Consider the following 15,753-nt stretch of genomic DNA (forward strand, 5'->3'; position numbering starts at 1 on the left):
AGGACCCCTCTAGTCAGTCACCTGATGTCTGAATTCTCATTTTTCACCTCAAACTGTGATGCATTCATGCAAAAGCACTCCGTAAGGTATTGCCCCATCTCCATGCTTTGTGCTTTACCACTAGCTCAGTACTATGTATATATGAACAAAGGGAGATGTCAAGTATATCCTGGAGGGGGTGGAGGAGGCGTAATTGAAGGGAACCTCATTGAACAAGTAATTACTTTGGAAAGAATTTTCCCTTAGGCTCATGGTTGACATTTTTCTACTGAATTGTATGACTCCTGTTAAAACATCCACTTGAGGTTCGCATAGCCCAGTGTACGGAGAAATCCTGTATGCCCATTTCCAGGCTGTAATAGGAAACCATGTGTAATAGTACAAATCCATAATCTACAAGCTCTCAGAAAGTATGTTAGAATGTTCCAGTAGTTAAAAACATGCCCCAATAGTAAAAAAACCTGCTTTGGACTGCCAAGCATTATAATCAGACATACCATTGCTGCACTAAGGGATGGATTTGGAGGACTTCAGTGGGATAAATATAAACTACCATCATTATGATTCTTAACTTTATCTGCAAACTCCCCACAGTAAGAACTCTGCACATAACTTTCCACTCCCCACTTTAATAGCCTACTGTTGACCAGAAGCCTTACAGACAGCATATTAACACACGTTATATACTATAGTCTTGCTTTCTTCCCCTACTATTCACACACTTGTCAAGTTCGCCTACTTGGTCCTCATCTAGACTAATCCTGAAACACTGTCCATTTGACTTCCAGACCACTCCTAGGATTTTCCTATCTCAGGGACAGTTCCTCTGAATCACTTTGCCAGGTCATCATGCTGACCATCTCAAGCTCCAAGTCAGAGGGCTGAGTCTATCCTTTCTAGGTGATTTCACCCACTGTTTTGGCTTCAAATGTCATGCACTGAGATTTTCCCAGTAGTTCTTTAAATCTTTAGACCTCTCCTTCCAAGTAAAATACTCAAGTGGGTACAGTTCATTAGGTCAGATCATGTCACCCTTCTGCTCAAAACCCTATGGACTTCCTGAGTGACTTGGTTTTCTCTTTTCCTGGATACTCTTCTATGCCTTAACCCTTTCTCTTGTCATCGTGGGTCCAGCAAACCGGCCACCTTGTCTCTAGAACATGTCAACACACTCCACTTCAGACTCTGTATTTGCTATTCTTTGCCTGGACTGTTCTGCCCCCAGATATCACATAGCCTATTTGCTTTCCTATTCAAATCACATTACAAAGGCCTTCCCAGACACCATCAGAGTCCTTTTACAATTTTTGTCCAAACGTGTAACAAAGCCTAGGGCTTAAAGGGCACTAGGAACAAGACTTTATCAAGTTTAACACCAATTAAGTACATAAAATGACATGCCCACAAAGTACAAATCACCGGTTACTCTTGCACAGAATATCTTAACTAGACTCTTAACTGGGAGTAACCAGAAAGACTGAAAATAAGCATTCCTAGGCTGGACTGATCTGGACTCACTTCCTACAAAGCCTCTGCACCTCCTATTCTTCTAGTCTTTTCCACGGCTTGCTCAATCAGGTTTCAGGTTAGATGGTACAAGACTTTACACACAATCAGGTGGTCACGTTCATAGTACTGACCGCTGCCCCAAAATTCTTTCCCCACTAATGTTTCAGAGGGCCAAGTGGCCTCCCAGACCAGCAACTGGCACTTTTTCGATTTTAACGTCAGATCAGAATGCTTAAAATTGCCACCAGCTTGACTAGTTTCCAGTATTTGGATTTACTTCCACTCATCACCAGGGGGCACTATCAACCTTGAGTGTCTCAGGTTCTGAATCACAGCATTAACTCTGAAATCTCTAGGGCAAATTCCCAAATCACTGGATTCGCCCTGGGTTCACTTGTCATAGGACCAGATGACTCACTGGCTTGTCTTCTATTTAGTTTTAACCCTTAAGCTTTTAAAAGTGGAATTAATCAGAAGGCAAGGGTCTGGGAAATCCTTTTGCAACACTTCTCATTAACTCAAATTTCAGATACTTTGGAGTAAAACAAGATTTCATTGTTGACAAGGTTACTTCTGAGTTGCAGAAATTCTTCTGGTTTTTCCGTGTACTCCCCCATTCAATCTTGACTGCCATAATGAGACAGACAGAAAGCGCGAGGACACTTTTTTCTTGCATCTCTAGTGGAAACCTTAGCAGCAGACAGGAACTGCTCCAGGTCTGTCAAACGGATGCATTTTTCTTATTCTCCTGACACCCACAGCCCTTTCAGACACGACAGGACACAACAGCAGCATTTTCCTCGGCCCACACTCCATCTAGAACTTCATCTTTGGAAGCAGAGGCAGGCAAACCTGTCTTGTGAGGGGCCACATAGCTGTTCTAGGATTTGTAGGCCTTAAGGTCTCTGTCACACTCTGCTCTTAACAGTGAAGAGCCAGTCAATACATAAAAACATGAGCATGGCAGGGCTCAATAAAACTGGACACGAATTTAGATTTCATATTTTTCACATCCCACAACCTATTTTCTCCCAACCATTCAAAAATGTAACCACCACCTTGAAGTCACAAAAATAGGTGGCAGGACAAGCCATTCCAGGGTGTTTGACACAAGCATTCCAGGAGACATCTAGGTTTCTCTAGAACTTGGCTCTACTTGACTTATGACAAATAAGATCACACGATACTTTGCTTCCAACTGTCATTAGTCTCTTTTCATTCTTTTGGTAATCTCCTCCAGAGTTAACTACTTCCGTTGGTAGGTGATGAAATGTGTAAGGAATCCACTTCAAATGTTGGCCCAGCTATGAGCATGGTCTTTCCCTTTACTTGAACTCAGAATTACGACTTTTGGATTCTTGTTTTTTATATTCCAGTCCCAGAAGTAGTTTTTCACGGTAGAAGTTATCTGCAGGCAGTCTTATGCTTTCTAGCAGTTGTCTATGACCAGGCTCTAGCTTCTCCAGGACACTACACCAGATGGATTTAAATATGTGTTAAACTAAGAGGCATTCTCTCAAATGAGTTTAAATGCATTTTATTTTTAGACAACCTACATGACATGTTTTTTTTTCTTAAAAACAATGCCTCCGCTCCAAATAAATCAGGGTCAAAACAAATGAAGAGCTCAAGATGCCATCAGTCCCATCTGTCTAAGTCCTGGTGTCGTGTGGATGAAGAGGAGCAGCCCGTTACGGCAATAGGTGACACAACCAAAGTCATGGCCGAATTCGTTACTGTAAAAACGAGAGACTGTATTAACACTTTTACCCGGTATGAAAATATTTAACATTTCTATGCTGCAGATGTATTCCCCTATTCAATCTGGGCTGCCACAAAGACAGACAGAAAGCGCAGGGATTTTCTTCTCTTGCATCCTAGTGCAAACCAAAAGAACAACAGCCAATTGTTCAAGGTCTATCAGTGGATGCACAAACATCCTTACCAAAGCGGGGGTAGCACATTTTCTAGAAATCTCATTCTGAAGCAAGCCCCACTCATACTACATATACTTTTGTTCTACTAACAAAAACCACAGATATTCCTGGAATAATCCCCTTAGCAAATCATCTGTACCATCCTAAGACATTTTTGTCCACTGTTGCCTCTAATCTTATTTAGTGTAGCCTTAACTTGATCTTACTCCTAATTTACATGGAAGCCTCTGAAAGCTGGGATAATGAATGCTTTCATTCCTGTACTGCCTCCAGAAATTCCTTGCATTGTAGACATTCATTTAATTTTACTGAAGAATTCTGCATATTGGGTAAGCAGCCACCTCTAACTTTATTTACTAAAAGCTAGTAACATCAAGGCTTTCAATGACCAGTTGTCAATTATCAGTAAACCGAAGTGAGAAAGGTTTCACATGCCATACAAGCCATTCACGTATGCTTGGCAAAATATGAAGAGAAGGACCATTTCTAGGGGGGGGAAGATCAACACAGGGTGTTGTTTCTCATCTCCAGCTTAGTGATTTAAGCCACCTACAAGAAAAACTTTCTGTATATAAAAATTCTAAGTCCCTTTCTGTCCCATAAAAATCTTTTACATGTGAAACACAACTCTATTAGACTCCCAAAAAGAAACAAGAACTAGACCTACATTTTACAAAGACTGCTGTAAAACCCATTCTAACTATCCCAGGGGCAGGAAACAAGGAATCACACCAAAGAGGTCTCCATTTTTACATTACGGATTTCAACCCACTTCCTTATACTTACACATTTCTCCATTTCTAAACCATCCTTAAAGAAAATCATATATGGGGTCACACCATCCTCACGGTAGTCCAGCAGAGCAACCATGCCATCTGGATTCATGTTTTCACCAATAAAGAACTTAGGAAGCAAACAAATACCCAGAATTAGACTGTTATATACAGATCGTATCAAAACAAACTACAATAAAACAATCAAAGGAGGATTCAAAACACCACAATTTAAGAGATTTTCACCAGGAGAAAAAAAAATTCTAACCAAACTTCTGTTCACCGAATGAGAACACTAACAATTGACCAAAGTAAGTACAGAGCAATCCAGAACACTTTAGACTTTCTGGAAACACACTCTCTCAACCCCACATATACAATTCCAAACTCTGTAAAAGCCTATTTACATCATCAAGCATAGGGAACATACAACGAAGACAGAACATCATATGGATAAAGTTATCTTTATGGCCAGAGGACATGTGAAAGTTGGAAAATCAAAGAGCCAGGCTGTAATGAGTTTTTTCTTTATTCCTGTAGAGGTAAGGGAAAGTCACTGAGTTTCCCCAACAGAACAAGTGTAGAAAGAACTCCAGTGGCAATGAGACACTGGAGTTGGAAATAAAAAGAAGATTGGAAGACCACTTAGGATATTAACAAGCAATTCTAGACAGGGAGAAATGAAAAATGTCCTCTGGGAAGTGAGTAGGGATGAGATTCTGGAATCAAGCAGACAAGATCTAGAAACAAACTTAGGAGCAGGGAAGGCTACTTTCCACAGCCTAGGCTACTGGAATTGAATCTATGAAGTATTTAAACTGCTCAAAAGACCCAGGAGACAGCCAGGTTACACCAATGATTCATCAAGTAATTTGTTGCTCTGGCAGCTAAATTGCACACATCTTTGACACAAACATTTACAGTATTTACCTGGTAGTTTTTGAAATTAGCAAGGATGTGCTTGATTTGTTCTGCAGCCCCTGTCATAAAAGGCTTTACTCTTTCTGGCCTCTGTTCTTCAAGTTTCCCTTTGATTCTAAAACAGTATTTTATTAATAGGTTAAAGTACTCAGTTCTCAGCAAAACGAATTTTTTCAGTAAAAAAAATCCAAAGGAAAACAAGCAAGCACTGAAAAGGGCAACTAGCTGTCACTGGGCCAGATTAACATGGCACAATCAAGAAACTACTAGCTCACAGGATCAAAGTTTCAAGACTGTTCAAATTTTGGATTTCATGTTATTCCCGAAGTACACTTCTAAAAAGCTAAAACCACACTGCATGCTCCAGTATGTTCACGTTAATTTATGGAAAAGCACCTGTCCTTGTGAGCTCACAACAGAAAAGGTTAAGGCCTTTCACAAGTAAGCCTGCTGCTAAAGACCCTCCAAGGCAGCTTATCCCCGAATCCCACAGGATTGGGGGCAGTAGGTGGGCGGCGCCAGCAACACTTACGATTTCATGTAATCTTTGATGTACTTCTTGTAGGCTTCTTTTGTGAAGCTGGTTTCCTGCAAGTGATGGTTCATGACAATATCAACACCAGTGATTACTGTGCTTTCGGTACCTTCGCCCTCTGGGCCTTCAGCGGAGGCATTTCCACCAATGAGCGAGTCATCAATGTTACCCTCTGTCCTACTGACCATCTGCATTAAGAAAGAAAATAGTTCGGTTTCAGACGTTTTTGACCTTAGCTAAAGGAATCCCCCAAATCTTGTGTCAGCAGTTCACATAGCCATCATCCTCCCACCAAACACTTTTGACTCTTGCCAAAACCACTAAAACATTGTTATGGAGAAAAAACTCAAGCCGCCTGCAATTCCTGAAACATCGTTAACTCAGTTAAGAATTCTTTGTTGACCGGAAGAAAACGGGGTCATTTACATCCAAGTAAAGGTTCTATGTGGGCTTTTGGGATGATAAGCAAGTACATGTAGAGCAAACGTTGAAGGGCTTGGGGCTCCCTAACCGGAGCCTACCTGTCCCGGATGGCCCGGGAGGAGGATGGGCGCCAAGGCGGCGGACCTATTTCCAGGCTCAGCTCCGCCTCCACTTTTCTAGAAAAACCCGAGCCCGGAAAGAGCGTCTCCTCCGCCAGGAGGCAGCGGAGAGGATTGCACAACTTTGGGCGGGGGAGCGGCGGAAACCCGAGCCTGCCCGGCCTTGCCTCCCCCGCGCCGCGCGGCCCGACCGACTCACCTTCCCCTCCACCTCCAGGCACAGCCCGTCCGCGATCTCCCGGATCTTGTAGATGTCGGAGAACATCTCATCATCTGCCCGGGGACACAGACCCGCCCGTCACGGCGCGCCCGAAGGTCTGGAACCGGCGCCGCCATTTCCCGCGCGGGCCAGGCGCACGCGGCCCCCGCTCCTCCCCGGGCGCTCGAGACCCCGAGGCGTGCCCCAGGCACCGACCCTTCCTCGCTCCCGGAAAGGCCGCCAGCGTCCCCTAGGCCCACGACAGCGGCGGCGTCCTTCCTCCCCGCCCCCACCCGCACCCCTGTCCCCTGCGCGCGGCAGTAGTGGTAGTGCAGTCACGACTCACGGCTGATGAGGTCCCGGTAGATGATCATGACGACGGCTGGAGAGAGACGACGGCGGCACTACCTTGGCAGAAGCCGGGAGCTCTGAGCGAGCGCGGTGCAGCCGGAGCGGCACTCGGGGGGAGGGGGGAGCGGGCGGAAAAGGCCGACTCAGCCGCTCCCCAACCTCATATAGAGGGCACGTCCCCCTACGTCATCGCCCGCTGCGCCTCCGGAAGCGCCGAAAGCGGTGACGTGGCACGCAAAGCCGCGCGAGGGGTGGAGCCACGGCGCGGGCCGGTGAGGGGAGGTGAGCATCCGGGGACTTGGCTCGGGGACACGATGCCGCGTTGCGCGGTGCTCGCGACGGGGTGGTAGGTGGAGAGGGGGAGGAAGGGGTTCCCGGGCCTCTAGTGCGGAGAGTGGGGGAAGCGGGGCAGGCTTCCTGCCCCCTCCCTACCCTGCCGGGCTGCCCCGGGAGGTGCTGGGCCTGGCTGGGGCTTAGATGAAATCTCTTCAAGCTTCCGCCGTACGCCTCGCGCCGCGCAGCTACCACCCATTTCTGGGAACAAAAATGTCAACTTCGCGTTTACGGAGGGTCGGGGCCTGGGGGGACCGCGAGGCTGTCCACAAAGGATGAGGGTAGGGTACTGGGCTTTTGGCCTCGCTCTGGGTTCTCGGGAGGCGTCGGAGGACTTTTTAGCGTTTGGCCCAGGCGCTACCCCAGCTGTAGCTTTCGGACGCTTTCGTGGGGCAGAGCTGAGTCCGAGGACGGGGCTACAGGTCGCCGCTGCCCTCTGGGGTTAGTCGTGGGGGGCGCAAGGTCTTGGGGAGGACGTAAGGTGTCTCTGGAGTTCGCACAGCTTTCCCATCTCCCAGTTGGAGTTCCGTATTTGAAAGCTTGCGGATTCCTCAGGCAAACAGCTGAAGAACTTTCCCTTCTGTTTTGCACTTGGTCTTCAATTATGTCCTCTGTTTGAAAAAAGGGATATAGTGTCACTTTAAGATGACAATGAAATTATGTCCTAAGTGCTAGAGAGTTAAAAATCGGGAGCTTCCTACCTGCCTAAATGTTATGTGGGCTTTAGACCCAGTTATTAGGTCCAAAACAAACACTCAAGGAAACAGTTTCCCTTTTTGTGTGAAACCGGAGAGCTTGTTACATTCAACAAATATTTTTATGCTCTGCGGGATCCCTAGCACCGGGTTTTGCACGGATCTCCCAATCGTGAACAAGTTAAAACCAGTCCTATCCTCACATAAATTTTTGTTCTTAACAATCAGGCAATTACAATACATGTAACATTTTTGTTTTTTTTCTAAATCTAATAACGAAGCATTCTGCACAGTAAGAGAAAGCAACTTGGGAAAGAGCCGAGCACAAAACTGAATTGAGATGATGGAGAAGTCAGAATGGAAAAGAGCCAGGAAATAGTACGCTCCCAAAAAGATGTCGTCCCGGGCTGCACCGGACACCCTAGAGGACCCCCGGTAGCTGGGAGGAAGCTAAAAAATGGCATGAAGGGAATTTCAAAACAAATGGACATCTTCTGACAGAATGTCTGTGAAGGATCTCTCAAACCTCTTTATTATTTCTGGGATATATGAGTGGAACAGGTTATCCCAGGAAGATCTTCAATTATTTTCCTTAGCTTTAACATTTTCAATTTTTTTTTTTTTTTTAAGATTTTATTTATTTGACAGAGAGAGACACAGCGAGAGAGGGAGCACAAGCAGGGGCAGTGGGAGAGAGAGAAGCAGGCTTCCTGCTGAGCAGGGAGCCCGATGCGGGGCTCGATCCCAGGACCCTGGGATCATGACCTGAGCCAAAGGCAGACGCTTAACAACTGAGCCACCCAGGCGCCCCAACATTTTCAAATTTTTTAGAAATATTTCCATTTGCTGATATATCCCTAAACTGCTCTCTCCACTCTTCTCTTGTTTTATGTTCAATTAAAAACTTTTTCAAGTTTTATAAAAGCCATAGTGAAAAACAGTACTGAAGTTAAGAGTCAAAGGACCCTAGGTTGAATCTTGGCTTTGTCTGTTACTGGTCCTTTAACCTTGGGAAAGCCAGGCTCCCTAAGCCTAAGCATAAAACGGAATTTTTGTGAGTTAAAAGGTTTGGGGGATATTAAATAAGGCAATGAAAAAATGTCTGGTGTCCTCAGTAGGTTGTTAATAAATATTGGTTGAATTTGGATGCATAATTCTTTCCAAATCTTACTACTTTTTTTCCCCCACATTTTATTACTTTGCAAAACATTCCTGAAACTATTCCATTAATCCTCTAATTACGTTATTTGGAAATATTTAGGGATTTAGTGGATATGTGTTGTATTAAAGACGTTCTTCTGTTTAATCACGACACTAATTGTTCACTGAAAGAATTTGAGTTGCGTCAAGAGATTTCTATCTCAGGTTCATGTTTAATAGCTCATGGTAAATCAGAAACTAGAAATCCAGAAAAGAAAATCTTAGGAAAATCTGATTTGAACTTCAGGATATTTTGTAAGCTCCACCCTGTCATCTAAAAAATTTGTGGGGGGGGGGGGCGGAGGGGTGGCTCAGTTGGTTAGGCATCTGCCTTCAGCTCAGGTCATGATCCCAGGGTCCTGAGATCATGGGCTCCTTGCTCAGAGGGGAGTCTGCTTTTCTCGCTCCCTCTACTGTTTCCCCCTGCTTGTGCTTTCTGTCTTAGTCAATTAAATAAAAATCTTTAAAAAAAAAATAAAATAGGGGAGCCTGGGTGGCTTAGTTGGTTAAGCGACTGCCTTCGGCTCAGGTCATGATCCTGGAGTCCCGGGATCGAGTCCTGCATCGGAGTCCCTGCTGAGCAGGGAGTCTGCTTCTCCCTCTGACCCTCCCCCTTCTCATGTGTGCTCTCTCTCTCTCTCTCTCTCTCATTCTCGCTCTCTCAAATGAATAAATAAATAAATAAAATGTTTTTAAAAAAATAAAAATAAATAAAAAATTTGTGCTGGAGCAACCCTGTCAGGACCCTCTCACTCTTGAGAGCTTTTTCTGTATCTTCACTTAATAAATTTCTATCACTTTACTCACTCACTCACTGAATGAATGAATGAATGAATGAATATTTTTTTTAAAATTTGTGCTGTATCTTGAAAATACCTACTTAGAACACCAGCAATGCAAATAGGGAAAGTTACTAATTGCAAGCCACTGACAAAATCGAAAGGATTTGGTCTTCAGCTAATTAGCTCTTACTTTGGCATCATTTGAAATTTTTTTTTTTTTAAGTAGGCTTCATGCCCAGGGTGGAACCCAGTGTGGGGCTTGAACTCATAACCCTGAGATTAAGACCTGAGCTGAGATCAAAAGTCGGATGCTTAACTGACTGAGTCACCCAGGCGCTGCTGAAATTTTTTTATAACATTTTATTTCTTACTTATTCAGTGTTTTCTAACAAAATCTGAGATTGTCCTAAATTTTACAGCTGAATATGACTTGGTATCTCTTGCAATTAAAGAGGTCTAAAAGACAATGTCTTCTGGCCTCTGCACACAGGCCCTCACATGAGAAAAGCACCTCAGAAGAGTTCCCCCTTTTATCACTTTGGGATTGACTACAATAGCTTAAACGGGTTTATTCATTCTCTCATATAAATAAAACTCAGGGATATGCAGTCCAGACTTATGTGGTAGCTTCATGGGCATCAGGGGCCTAGGATTTTCCTTTCTTCACCACCTATATGGTCTGCAGTAGAGGCTGGAACTCCAACCATCACATCCACGTTGCAGGCTGCAAGAAAAGGGGAAGGACAAAAGAGGTACATTCTAGCGTGTGTTTCCCTCCTAGGGAGCAATTCTAGAAGTCCTAAAAGAGGACTTAGTCGGCCTCCATTTTGACCTCAAACTTTTCTAGTTGGGTTCGTCTTCCCAGTTTGTCTCCACTCAGGTGGAAGAGCCTGAAGGCTAAGCATCCCCTGATAAGAATCAAAACTACCCCCTCAAGCAATAAGGACTGCCCTGAGTTAGCAAGACACCACCCTTGATTGACTCCAAGAGGATGGATTTGACCTTCACTGCCCACCTGCACTTACCCACCCACCTTTGGCCCACATTTTCCTTATATATACCTGCAAGTATTTTCAGCGCTTTGGAGACCGTCTTTGAGACCGTAGTCCTCTGTCTTCCCAGCGTCTGCGTCACTGAAATAAACTTTCTTGTTTTCACCACCACTCATCTCTCTGCCTCCGGATTTTATCAGTGGCGAATGGCCGAACCTGGACTGTTTGGAACCCCCAGGGCCAGGTGCTCTTGTACCCCAGTGCCCTGGCTACAATCCCACTGAACAATTACATGGATCCATCCAGTTGCAGTGAAGGCTGCAAACTAGTCTTCCAGCTCATGGACACTGGTTGACTGCCACCCTAAAAATCAGGATTTTGTTCTTAAGAATGTAGGCAGCTAGTAGTCCTTGCTGTACTCACAGTGCAAAAGGTCTGGTTCTCAGCTTGGACGTTTTTCACCTTCACTCACTGGGGGTCAGGTTCAGGGAAATTGATTAGTATTTACCAAACTCCTATATATGAGATTGATTTGCAAAACAATATCATTAATGTAGAATGAGGAATTCCTAATTGGTTACGTATAGTGTAGACAGTCAAGTTGCAGAAAATGTACTTAAAGAGGGAATTGGGCAGGGAGGTTAGAATGTGGTTTATGATGGTGACAGAAGGTGATTTAGGAATGAACCAGTCCAGCTGGACTATTTCTGGTACATGGTCTGAATCCCTTCATTCTGAGATCTGTTAATGAATTCTCTTGTTCCTTTTACCCAGACTTTTCATACTCTGCTAACAAATCATTACTTTAGTCAAGTTACAAGGCAAATTTCTTTCCTTTAGAGCAGAACTGTTCAAAAGAGCATTACTTTGATAATGGAAATGTTCTGTATCAGCTCTAATACAGTAGCCTCTAGGCCACAAGTGGCTATTGAGTACCTGAAATGTGGCTAGTGTGGCAATGGAACTGAGTATGTACTTCTATTTAATTTTAATTAAATTTAAATATCCATGGCCGCAGAGCCCTATAATGTAAACTCTATGAGTGGGGGACTTTGTTTTGTTAATTGCTATACCTCAGGAGTCCTAACGGCCTGACTCAATAATTGTTGATAAATGAATGGACGAAAGGGCGCCTGGGTGGCTCAGTCGTTAAGTGTCTGCCTTGGGCTCAGGTCATGATCCCAGGGTCCTGGGATGGAGCCCCCACGTTGGGCTCCTTGCTCAGCAGGGAGCCTGCTTCTCCCTCTGCCTGCCGCTCCCCCTGCTTGTGCTCTCTCTCTCTCTCTCTGACAAACAAATAAATAAAAAATAAAAATGATTATAAATATTCCGGGATGCCTGGCTGGCTCAGTCAGTAGAGCATGGAACTCTTGATCTCAGGGTCATGAGTGCAAGCCTTCCATTGGGCATGGAAACTACTTTAAAAAATTTTTATTATAAATAGTCCAACTGATGAATGTTGGAATTTATTTTTATTTTTTTATTTTTATTTTTTAAGATTTTATTTATTTGAGAGAGAGAGAGCACAAGAGGGGGGAGTGGGAGAGGGAGAAGCAGACTCCCTGTTGAGCAGGAACCCCGATGCGGGACTCGATCCCGGGACTCCAGGATCATGACCTGAGCCGAAGGCAGTTGCTTAACCAACTGAGCCACCTAGGCGCCCTGGAATTTATTTTTAAATCATAGATCCAAGACATTGGAAAATAAACATTTTAAAGATATTTAGGTACCCACCAATCACAATAAATAACTGCTAACATTTTTCATATTTGCTTCAAGTTTTTTTTTTCAATGAATGAAAAAATATGACTGATCACATTGAGGTCTACTTTATCCTCCTTTGTGGACATCCAGAGATCCATCCACCCTCCCCACCAACACCCACTCAGGTACCCACACCACCCATGTCCACATCCCAGTAAGGAAGGGATAAACAGAAATCAGAGGGCAGGCCCTAGCAGTCATGCCTATCACTTCTTTTATCTTATTGCCAGAGCCTAATCACAGAGCCTTTAACTCTGAGGGTAGCTGGGAAGTGTATTCTTTATTCAGGGGGGCAGATGGATAGGGAGTTGGAAGAGTGAGCAGTCTCAGTCACAGCTATATTGGTACTTCCATGCCCTGTGGCATAGGGGAGGAGAGAAAGCACAGAATTGAGTCAAAAGAAAATTTAATGGCTGTGAAGTAAGGACTGACTTTAGCCTCAGTTTCTCCATCTTGCCTATGGAATTATTATTGGATGTATAAATACTTCATCATCATGGATGAAGGAATGAATAAATAAACATATGAATAAATAAATATTAGAGTTATCTCTATACTTATTTTTATCTCCCTTCCAGATTGCTAACTTGTTGGCTGGCTTACTCTTCTTTTCTACATGACTTCTCCTTTGCTGGTGCATCTTGCCTGGCTGCCTACCATTCCCTATAACAGTCATGGAAATTAGCTTAGAGTAGGAACTGAATGCAATTTCAGAATATCAAAGAAAATTTAGAATTTGAAATACAAAGCCTGAAGATAATTAAATTTTGTTATGAGAACAGAGCAAATAGAGTCACGTAGATAGAATCAGTATTCCTTTTAGGAAAAGAATATACATCTGTTTGTGTCTGTGTTAAAACTTTTCCGAAGTTTCGTAAATTATTCACAGTGATTACTGTGGGAATAGTGATTGGGGTTAATGTGGAGATAAGAATTAGAAAGATTTTTAGTTTCAGTTTTATAACCAGTGGTACCCTTTGGAGGCAGAATTTAATTGCTCTAATTCATCTTTGAAATTTATCACATAGTTGAGGACAAACAGGGAAGAAAACGATGGCAGACTTTCTTCATTAAGCTGTTGGTATGGCAACAGTTATTTTTCAGGGCTGCCCTAGCGGGGTCACTGGAATGTTAAGTATGGAAAAGGAAGGAATTTTTTTCTCAGATCTCATAGGGCATGCTGGTGCACAGTAACTTATTACTGCTTTTAGAGCAAAGTGTTCATTCTATTTGAGACATCAGATATGTAAACATTTGTTCAAAAGTGCAAGAACCAAAATTATAAAAATGGAGGGGCGCCTGAGTGGCTCAGTGGGTTGAACGACCCACTCTTGATTTCGGCTTAGGTCATGATCTCAGAGTCCTGGCATCAAGCCCAAGCTGGGCTCTGTGCCCCGGGGGGAGGGGGGGGCAGGGGTGGATGTGGGAGGGAGTCTGCTTGAGATTCTCTCTCTCTTCTCCCTCTCCCTTTGCCCCTCGCCCGGCTCGTGCTCTCTCGCTCTCTCTCTCTCTCAAATAAATAAATAAATCTTAAAAAAAATAAAATTATAGAAAGGGATATAGGCGTAAATATAAATATAAAATATATATTTAAAATATCTGAAATACATAAATATGCAAAATATAATTATAACAATAAAATATAAATATGTCATGTATATTCCTGTACACATCATATATATAATATAAATATGTTTATAGGAATATACATGAACATGCAAATATAATTTTTTATTGGCCCACTTTTTGTCCTACCCTGTATTGTGTATCTTTTAGTATAGGTATGGAGGTGGCTACCATTTTCAAAAACTGTCCGCATATGATGAGAATTAGATTTGAAACAAATATTTCTATGTTGATAAGGAAGTATACTTCCAAGAAACCTTGCTCTTCACAGTTCTGTGAAGGCACCCACGGAAAAACGGACTGTGTTTTCATTTACTCTCACACACGATACTTCTGACACCGGATTCCCCACACAGCAAAGCAATTCTCCAACACTAGCTGCATGGCCTACAATTCGGTTCACTTCTGACACTAACTGCTCAGATCTCGCAGGTTAAGGGCTCTGTTCCACAACACTACCCCCCACCAACCCTTTAGATGCCAATCTTAAGTAGTAGGTCCGCAGGTTACCCACCACTTCTGTCTGACTTGGCTGTAAGCTGGAGACTCTCACAACTCCCTCCTCAGGTTTAATCATTTGCTGGAACAGCTTATAGAACCCAGGATAACAGTTCACTTACTATTACTGATTTATTATAAAGGATATTTTAAAGGATTCAAATGAAGAGACAGATGAAGAGATCCATACGATTAAGATCCGGAAGGGCCCCAAGTGCAGGCGCTTCTGTCCCTATGGATTTGGGGTATGTCACTCTCCCAGCACATCGTAAATGCATTCACTTACTCAGAAGCTCTCAAACCTTTGTACTTCTGGGATTTTTATGGAGGCTTCATCATGTAGGCATGATCGATTATTAACTCAGTTTCTACCACTTTTCTTCCCCAGGGGATGAGGTGTGGGGCTGAAAGTTCCATGGTTAATCATAGCTTGGTTTTTCTGATGACCACCCTCCATGCTGAAGCTATCCAGCCCACCAGAAGTTGCCTCATTAGCTCAGAAGACATTCCTAATCACCCCAGAAATTCTTTTTTTCTTTTTTAAGATTTTATTTATTTGTCAGAGAGAGAGCATACAAGCAGGGGGAGTGGCAGGCAGAGGAAGAAGCAGGTTCCTCACTGAGCAAGGAGCCTGATGTGGGACTCAGTCCAAGGACCCCGGGATCATGACCTGAGCCGAAGGCAGATGCTTAACTGACTGAGCCACCCAGGCACACCCCACCCCCATTTTTAAAGATTTTATTTTTACTTATTTATTTTAGAGAGAGAGTGCATGAGTACATGAGTGGGGGGGAAGGAGAAGGGGAGGGAGAGAGAATCTGAAACAGACTCTGCACTGAATTGGGAGCCTAACTTGGGGCTCGAACCCACAACCTCAAGATCATGACCTAAGCTGAAACCAAGAGTTGGTTGCTTAACCCACTGAGCCACCCAGGTGCCCCACCCAGGAAATTCTAAGGGATTTCAGAGCTCTGTGTCAGATGCTCCTATCACTCAAGAAATTACAAAGATCTTAGGAGCTAAGGACGACAATACATATTTCAAAAAAGATAATATATTGGAAAACACTTTGCAAAAGTGTGAAATTGTGTATAAG

The 15,753-nt window shown here is 43.6% G+C and overlaps 2 protein-coding genes and 2 non-coding genes across 5 annotated transcripts in view; 1 reads left to right on the forward strand and 3 right to left on the reverse strand.

Annotated features, from left to right (window-relative positions):
- Positions 1-2,110: 2,110 nt before the first annotated feature.
- Positions 2,111-2,244, reverse strand: LOC123840089 (small nucleolar RNA SNORA31). The gene has a single exon (XR_006789901.1). It is a non-coding gene; the product is annotated as a small nucleolar RNA SNORA31 (small nucleolar RNA).
- A 786-nt stretch (positions 2,245-3,030) lies between these two features.
- TPT1 (tumor protein, translationally-controlled 1) lies at positions 3,031-6,987 on the reverse strand. 2 transcript variants are annotated; one of them, XM_045869478.1, is made up of 6 exons: positions 6,763-6,987; positions 6,417-6,490; positions 5,673-5,863; positions 5,150-5,255; positions 4,233-4,349; positions 3,031-3,245 (listed from the first exon to the last, which is right to left on the reverse strand). In XM_045869478.1, exons 1-6 carry the CDS (start codon positions 6,788-6,790, stop codon positions 3,243-3,245), a joined length of 519 nt encoding a protein of 172 aa, XP_045725434.1. In that variant the 5' UTR covers positions 6,791-6,987; the 3' UTR covers positions 3,031-3,242. The 2 variants fall into 2 exon arrangements, with proteins under 2 accessions (XP_045725434.1, XP_045725435.1); XM_045869479.3 differs by lacking the exon at positions 6,417-6,490 and having other exon boundaries at positions 6,763-6,902.
- On the reverse strand, positions 3,313-3,442 carry LOC123840088 (small nucleolar RNA SNORA31). The gene has a single exon (XR_006789900.1). It is a non-coding gene; the product is annotated as a small nucleolar RNA SNORA31 (small nucleolar RNA).
- Positions 6,932-15,753, forward strand: part of SLC25A30 (solute carrier family 25 member 30) — a 75,094-nt gene continuing 66,272 nt past the window's right edge. The window contains exon 1 of the mRNA XM_064586091.1: positions 6,932-7,049. The gene's annotated coding sequence lies outside the window, so the exon portion shown is untranslated. The remainder of the gene's footprint in view (positions 7,050-15,753) is intronic.

The sequence above is a fragment of the Mirounga angustirostris genome, unplaced genomic scaffold (assembly GCF_029215605.1).
Source record: "Mirounga angustirostris isolate CCGP_5_RB_7025 unplaced genomic scaffold, mMirAng1.0.hap1 SCAF_3, whole genome shotgun sequence".
Classification (NCBI taxonomy): Eukaryota; Metazoa; Chordata; class Mammalia; order Carnivora; family Phocidae; genus Mirounga; species Mirounga angustirostris.

Excerpts from the sequence above, each read along its gene's own strand:
- TPT1 (XM_045869478.1), bottom strand. The coding sequence starts at position 6,790 with ATGATCATCTACCGGGACCTCATCAGCC. Across the intron at positions 5,256-5,672 it reads ATCAAAGATTACATGAAATC|AATCAAAGGGAAACTTGAAG; the intron begins GTAAGTGTTGCT and ends ATACTGTTTTAG. Across the intron at positions 4,350-5,149 it reads CTAATTTCAAAAACTACCAG|TTCTTTATTGGTGAAAACAT; the intron begins GTAAATACTGTA and ends TTGCTTCCTAAG.